The 8,328-nt window shown below is 41.1% G+C and overlaps 1 protein-coding gene across 3 annotated transcripts in view; it reads left to right on the top strand.

The window, feature by feature from the left end:
* fads2 (fatty acid desaturase 2) overlaps nt 1–7,591 on the top strand; it is a 253,327-nt gene extending 245,736 nt beyond the window's left edge. For all 3 annotated transcript variants that reach the window (XM_072913977.1, XM_061969530.2, XM_061969532.2), the window contains exons 10-13: nt 4,095–4,191; nt 4,257–4,336; nt 6,748–6,873; nt 7,521–7,591. In XM_072913977.1, coding sequence (XP_072770078.1) covers nt 4,095–4,191; nt 4,257–4,336; nt 6,748–6,873; nt 7,521–7,572 — 355 coding nt within the window. In that variant the 3' untranslated portion in view covers nt 7,573–7,591. The remainder of the gene's footprint in view (nt 1–4,094; nt 4,192–4,256; nt 4,337–6,747; nt 6,874–7,520) is intronic.
* Nucleotides 7,592–8,328: the final 737 nt, after the last annotated feature.

Below are 8,328 nucleotides of genomic sequence, written 5' to 3' on the forward strand. Positions count from 1 at the left end.
GAATTTCTCCCGATTTCCAGCCGGACTTAAGGCACGCCCCCTCCAGGTCCGTGCGGACCTGAGTGAGGACAGCCTGTCGTCACGTCCGCTTGGCCAACCAAAAAGTAACCACAGAACACTATACCGTATAGTGTTCTGTGGTTACTTTTTGGTTGGCCAACGGTTTTACGTTGTATTGCGCACCCTGACGGCAAGTGTGGGAGTCGGTTCTGAAGTATGAAGTAAAGAGACGTAACTTCGTCACCTCGCCTGGTTATTGACTCCAACCCAGAATATTACACTGCCCAAACCCATGCTCCTTCAAAGGCTGTGCGCATCATCAGAGAGGGTGTTTAGCATGGTTAGAAAGATAGTGACAGAGAATAGAACGAGGATGGACAATTCAACCCTAAAGTCACTCCTTTCCTGCAAATTAAATGTCACAGATGCTGCCCATACCTATGCTCCTTCAAAGGCTGTGCTACTGGCTGCAAAATTTCAGTGAATTCTAGCTATAAATATACTCCTCCCCCCTTAACCCCGCCCCGCACCCCGGCCCGCACCGCCCACCAAGACCTCGCCCCCCAATCTCCCGAATTCGAAGGTCTCAAGGTTGGCAAGTATGGTAATGCGCATACTTGCCAACCCTCACACATTTTCCGGGAGACTCCCGAATTTCAGTGCCTCTCCCGAAAATCTCCCGGGACAACCATTCTCCTGAATTTCTCCCGATTTCCAGCCGGACTTAAGGCACGCCCCCTCCAGGTCCGTGCGGACCTGAGTGAGGACCGCCTGTCGTCACGTCCGCTTGGCCAACCAAAAAGTAGCCACAGAACACTATAACGTATAGTGTTCTGTGGTTACTCTTTGGTTGGCCAACGGTTTACGTTGTATTGCGCACCCTGACGGCAAGTGTGGGAGTCGGTTCTGAAGTATGAAGTAAAGAAACGTAACTTCGTCACCTCGCCTGGTTATTGACTCCAACCCAGAATATTACACTGCCTATACCCATGCTCCTTCAAAGGCTGTGCACATCATCAGAGAGGGTGTTCAGCATGGTTAGAAAGATAGTGACAGAGAATAGAACGAGGATGGACAATTCAACCCTAAACTCACTCCTTTCCTGCAAATTAAATGTCACAGATGCTGCCCATACCTATGCTCCTTCAAAGGCTGTGCTACTGGCTGCAAAATTTCAGTGAATTCTAGCTATAAATATACTCCTCCCCCCTTCACCCCGTGCCGCACCCTGCACCCCGGCCCACACCGCCCACCAAGACCCCGCCCCCAATCTCCCGAATTCGGAGGTCTCAAGGTTGGCAAGTATGGTAATGCGCATACTTGTCAACCCTACGTAATTTTTCGGGAGACTCACGAATTTCAGTGCCTCTCCCAAAAATCTCCCGGGACAACCATTCTCCCGGATTTCTCTGATTTCCAGCCAGATTTAAGGCACGCCCCCTCCAGGTCCGTGCGGACCTGAGTGAGGACAGCCTGTCGTCACGTCCGCTTGGCCAACCAAAAAGTAACCACAGAACACTATACCGTATAGTGTTCTGTGGTTACTCTTTGGTTGGCCAACGGTTCACGTTGTATTGCGCACCCTGACGGCAAGTGTGGGAGTCGGTTCTGAAGTATGAAGTAAAGAGACGTAACTTCGTCACCTCGCCTGGTTATTGACTCCAACCCAGAATATTACACTGCCCATACCCATGCTCCTTCAAAGGCTGTGCTACTGGCTGCAAAGCATTGCACTTTCAAATACAACAATGAGTAGAGAGGAGTGTTATGTGTGTATATGTGTAAATAAATGAACACTGAAATTCAAGTATTTATTTTATTTATATATATATATATATATATATATATATATATATATATATATATATATATATATATATATATATATATATATATAAAATAAAATACATATATATATAAATTGTTGCGTTTTGGACCAGTTGTTCCTCCCAGGGAATTCAAGTCACAAGTCGCTCCCAAGCTCTTTACGACACTTAAAGCTGAGTTGAAAAACCACCAGCGACAGAATAGGTATTTTGTAATATATTTGCAAAGCTTTGCAGATATACATTACAGAGACAGCATAGAACATTCGGCTCGCCCCGCTAAGATGGTCTGTCTCCCCGACCCAAAACCCTCTCCCCTCTTAAGTCGCAGGCAGTCATCTCTCTCTAGCCAAAACAAATGCTTATTATCGCTCTCTCTAACATTCCTCACTTCAAGGTTAAGCACACAGTTTTGCACACAACCAAAAGACCACATTTGGAAGAAAAACACTAGCTGTTTTGTAATATGACAATGAAATCAAAAGAAGTAACATTTAAATTCGGATATATGTAAATATCTGCCTCCGACAATATATATAGCTAGAATTCACTGAAAGCCACATATTTATTTTATTTATATATATATATATATATATATATATATATATATATAGGTAAAAGCCAGTAAATTAGAATATTTTGAAAAACTTGATTTATTTCAGTAATTGCATTCAAAAGGTGTAACTTGTACATTATATTTATTCATTGCACACAGACTGATGCATTCAAATGTTTATTTCATTTTATTTTGATGATTTGAAGTGGCAACAAATGAAAATCCAAAATTCCGTGTGTCACAAAATTAGAATATTACTTAAGGCTAATACAAAAAAGGGATTTTTAGAAATGTTGGCCAACTGATCTCAGGAAACAGAGTGGACCGACACCAGCAGATGACATGGCACCCCAAACCATCACTGATGGTGGAAACTTTACACTAGACTTCAGGCAACGTGGATCCTGTGCCTCTCCTGTCTTCCTCCAGACTCTGGGACCTCGATTTCCAAAGGAAATGCAAAATTTGCATGGTTGGGTGATGGTTTGGGGTGCCATGTCATCTGCTGGTGTCGGTCCACTCTGTTTCCTGAGATCCAGGGTCAACGCAGCCGTCTACCAGCAAGTTTTAGAGCACTTCATGCTTCCTGCTGCTGACCTGCTCTATGGAGATGGAGATTTCAAGTTCCAACAGGACTTGGCGCCTGCACACAGCGCAAAATCTACCCGTGCCTGGTTTACGGACCATGGTATTTCTGTTCTAAATTGGCCCGCCAACTCCCCTGACCTTAGCCCCATAGAAAATCTGTGGGGTATTGTGAAAAGGAAGATGCAGAATGCCAGACCCAAAAACGCAGAAGAGTTGAAGGCCACTATCAGAGCAACCTGGGCTCTCATAACACCTGAGCAGTGCCAGAAACTCATCGACTCCATGCCACGCCGCATTAACGCAGTAATTGAGGCAAAAGGAGCTCCAACCAAGTATTGAGTATTGTACATGCTCATATTTTTCATTTTCATACTTTTCAGTTGGCCAACATTTCTAAAAATCCCTTTTTTGTATTAGCCTTAAGTAATATTCTAATTTTGTGACACACGGAATTTTGGATTTTCATTTGTTGCCACTTCAAATCATCAAAATTAAATGAAATAAACATTTGAATGCATCAGTCTGTGTGCAATGAATAAATATAATGTACAAGTTACACCTTTTGAATGCAATTACTGAAATAAATCAAGTTTTTCAAAATATTCTAATTTACAGGCTTTTACCTATATATATATATATATATATATATATATATATATATATATATATATATATATATATATGTATATATATATATATATACATATATAAGAATTACTGGAATTTCAGTGAATTATAGCTATACCGATCCCGCCCACCTCAGCCCCCGCTCCACCTCCCAAATCTCCCGAATTTTGAGGTCTCAAAGTTGGCAAGTATGGTAATGCGTGCGTTGCTGATGGAACGGATTGGATTGGATAATAAGCGCTGACAAAGGGCCTTCAAATGATTTATGAACATAAATAATTACAGTGTTTACGGACGTTTTGCAATATAAATAACAGTCATAAAGGTGTCCCGGGGTCCTGTACTGTACCACATTCACCTGCAGAGGCCGCTATGGATCAGCTAACACTTTGTGGCCTAAACTTAGGTGGCTCATTTCACCTTGCCTAAGTGTAACATGCTCTAAAATTTGCATTATGTGACGGACTGTAATGGCTTATTGAAGCTGTGTTGGACAGGTTTCTGGAGAGCCACTGGTTTGTGTGGGTGACTCAGATGAATCATCTGCCAATGGATATCGACTATGAGAAGCATCAGGACTGGCTCACCATGCAGGTGCCTGCTGGGAAATTAACTTCATCTCCACTATGTTGTACTATCACTAACCTTATGTGCTTCAGCTACAAGCCACCTGCAACATTGAGCAATCCTTCTTCAACGACTGGTTCAGTGGACACCTCAACTTCCAGATTGAACACCAGTAAGTCTTACGAGTTGCATATTCGTTTAGAGCAGGGGATGAGTTTGCGAAGTACAAACCCTGTTACCATTTGAGTTGGGAGATCGTATTAGATGTAAATATAAACGGAATACAATGATTTGCAAATCATTTTCAACCCATATTCAGTTGAATATGCTACAAAGACAACATATTTGATGTTCAAACACATACTCTTTTTTTTCCGCAAATAATCATTAACTTTAGAATTTGATGCCAGCAACACGTGACAAAGAAGTTGTGAAAGGTGGCAATAAATACTGATAACGTTGAGGAATGCTCATCAAACACTTATTTGGAACATCCCACAGGTGTGCAGGCACATTGGGAACAGGTGGGTGCCATGACTGGGTATAAAAGTAGATTCCATGAAATGCTCAGTCATTCACAAACAAGGATGGGGCGAGGGTCACCACTTTGTCAACAAATGCGTGAGCAAATTGTTGAACAGTTTAAGAAAAACCTTTCTCAACCAGCTATTGCAAGGAATTTAGGGATTTCACCATCTACGGTCCGTAATATCATCAAAGGGTTCAGAGAATCTGGAGAAATCACTGCACGTAAGCAGCTAAGGCCGTGACCTTCGATCCCTCAGGCTGTACTGCATCAACAAGCGACATCAGTGTGTAAAGGATATCACCACATGGGCTCAGGAACACTTCAGAAACCCACTGTCAGTAACTACAGTTGGTCGCTACATCTTTAAGTGCAAGTTAAAACTCTCCTATGCAAGGCGAAAACCGTTTATCAACAACACCCAGAAACGCCGTCGGCTTCACTGGGCCTGAGCTCATCTAAGATGGACTGATACAAAGTGGAAAAGTGTTCTGTGGTCTGACGAGTCCACGTTTCAAATTTTTTTTGGAAACTGTGGATGTCGTGTCCTCCGGACCAAAGAGGAAAGGAACCATCCGGATTGTTATAGGCGCGAAGTTGAAAAGCCAGCATCTGTGATGGTATAAGGGTGTATTAGTGCCCAAGACATGGGTAACTTACACATCTGTGAAGGTGCCATTAATGCTGAAAGGTACATACAGGTTTTGGAGTAACATTTGTTGCCATCCAAGCAACGTTACCATGGACGCCCCTGCTTATTTCAGCAAGACAATGCCAAGCCACGTGTTACATCAACCTGGCTTCATAGTAAAAGAGTGCGGGTACTAGACTGGCCTGCCTGTAGTCCAGACCTGTCTCCCATTGAAAATGTGTGGCGCATTATGAAGCCTAAAATAGCACAACGGAGACCCCCGGACTGTTGAACAACTTAAGCTGTACATCAAGCAAGAATGGGAAAGAATTCCACCTGAGAAGCTTCAAAAATGTGTCTCCTCAGTTCCCAAACGTTTACTGAGTGTTGTTAAAAGGAAAGGCCATGTAACACAGTGGTGAACATGCCCTTGAAACATGCCCCCATGAAATTCTAAGTTAATTATTATTTGCAAAAAAAAAATAAAGTTTATGAGTTTGAACATCAAATATCTTGTCTTTGTAGTGCATTCAACTGAATATGGGTTGAAAATGATTTGCAAATCATTGTATTCCGTTTATATTTACATCTAACACAATTTCCCAACTCATATGAAAACGGGGTTTGTATAATAATAATAATAATAATAATACATTGTATATCTAAAAAGCACTTTACATTGAGTAAACAACCTCAAAGTGCTACGGTGTATTTTAAAAAATAAAATACAAAATACATAAAAATAAAAACTAGAACAGCCAAATAGCTAAAACTAGTATACATATATATAAAAAAAAGGTTTTTTTTTTAAAATAAGGGTTTTTAAGCCTTTTTTAAAAGCATCCACAGTCCGTGGTGCCCTCAGGTGGTCAGGGAGAGCGATCCACAGACTGCTACAGACAAAATTAACCTGCATTTTTTTAATGAAATAAACTGCTGTTCTAAATGTGTCCACTGGATGTCGCAATAGCAATTCTTTGTATCTTTGTAGATGATGCTACATATGTACAAAAAAATAAACCACACAATGTTAGTACATCAGTCGAGGAAAATGACCAAAATACATGAATAACATCCTGTAATTTGATTTTGATATAATTTTTTGTATCTTGATAGATTGAAAATTACCACCAATGAGTTGACTGATGAACATTATCACATCATTTATTCAGAAAATAGAAATAACGACAAATAATCGCAACATGTAAGTGTAAAAAAAAAAACAACAACATTATGATTTGTACAATTTCAGAATGTGCTTGTTCTTTTTATAAACAAAGAAAACAATCTTAAGTTATCGTGCCGTGATTTTACCAGTCCGGCCCACTTGGAAGTAGATTTTTCTCCCCGATCTAAAATTAGTTTGACACCCCTGATTTTAATGATGGCATGCTTATATCGGAAATGTGCCTTTTCTTTGTTGAAGTCTTTTCCCAACGATGCCGCGCCACAACTTCCACCGGGTGGCGCCACGGGTGCGCGCTCTCTGCGAGAAACACAACATCCCATACCAAGTGAAGTCACTAAGAAGAGGCTTGGCTGATGTCATCAGGTAAGTAAATACAGACAAAGTACAAACCCCAAAACCAGTGAAGTTGGTGTGAATTGTAAATAAAAACAAAATACAATGATTTGGGGTGTATTTGTGCCCAAGACATGGGTAACTTACACATCTGTGAATTAATGCTGAAAAGGTACATACAGGTTTTGGAACAACATATGTTGCCATCCAAGCAACGTTATTATGGACGCCCCTGCTTATTTCAGCAAGACAATGCCAAGCCACGTGTTACAACAGCATGGCTTCATAGTAAAAGAGTGCAGGTACTAGACTGGCCTGCCTGTAGTCCAGACCTGTCTCCGGTTGAAAATGTGTGGCGCATTATGAAGCCTAAAATAGCACAACGGAGACCCCCGGACTGTTGAACAACTTAAGCTGTACATCAAGCAAGAATGGGGAAGAATTCCACCTGAGAAGCTTAAAAAATGTGTCTCCTCAGTTCCATAACGTTCTTTATTGTGCATTTTCGGCCGGTGCGACTTATACTCCGGAGCGACTTATACTTAGAAAAATACGATAAGTTGAAAAAGATTTGCAACTTCACTAGTTTTGTGTTTTGTAAATAATCATTCAAAAAAAAATAAAAAAATGTGCTTTATGTTTTGACCATTTCCTATATCGATAACTTCCTTTTCCAGGTCATTGAAAGCATCAGGGGACCTCTGGCTTGACGCATATCTTCATAAATGATTCTTATGTTCCAAAAATGGATTGGCTTGCTGTGTGGGATTTATTATTCCTGTTCTGTTTAATAATTATTTACACATATATATTCTGTATCTTTCTGTATATTCTTCAAATACAATTTCGAAGGAGCGTGTTGCAATTTTGGTAGTATTTAACCCTTGTGTAATGTTCATATTGTTGTTACTCAGCCAGCGTTTGTGGGTCTGATGGACCCGTTGCATTTTGTGGCTTTTAATGCCTCACAATCAAACACTTTTATGTTCAAATATTGAACAGATGTTTACCTTATCCCAATAAACATCTGTTCAGTATTTGAACATAAAAGTGTTTGATTGTGAGGCATTAAAAGCCACAAAATGCAACGGGTCCATCAGACCCACAAACGCTGGCTGAGTAACAACAATATGAACGTTGCACGGGAAATTTCTCTGGCAGTTTCTGCATCCCACAGGGATTCTTCTTTTGTGTTTCTGCACCTGCGGTTCCCACACAAGGTTGCAACATTGTTTGTCAACACTGTCTGCTCTCATTTTCTCGCACATTTGACCCTCTGATGTTCTGTGTACCTACACTCTGTCCTCCTCCTGTCTAGGCCTGCTGTGTGTGTGTGTGTGTGTGTGTGTGTGTGTGTGTGTGTGTGTGTGTGTGTGTGTGTGTGTGTGTGGTACACAGAACATCAATTTCCACACTTCTATTAGCCCCGGGTCCAGTGGACCCGGACATCTTATATGTAATAGAAATGTGTAGGGGGGGTGTGGT

Source organism: Nerophis lumbriciformis, linkage group LG10 (assembly GCF_033978685.3).
Source record: "Nerophis lumbriciformis linkage group LG10, RoL_Nlum_v2.1, whole genome shotgun sequence".
Lineage (NCBI taxonomy): Eukaryota > Metazoa > Chordata > Actinopteri > Syngnathiformes > Syngnathidae > Nerophis > Nerophis lumbriciformis.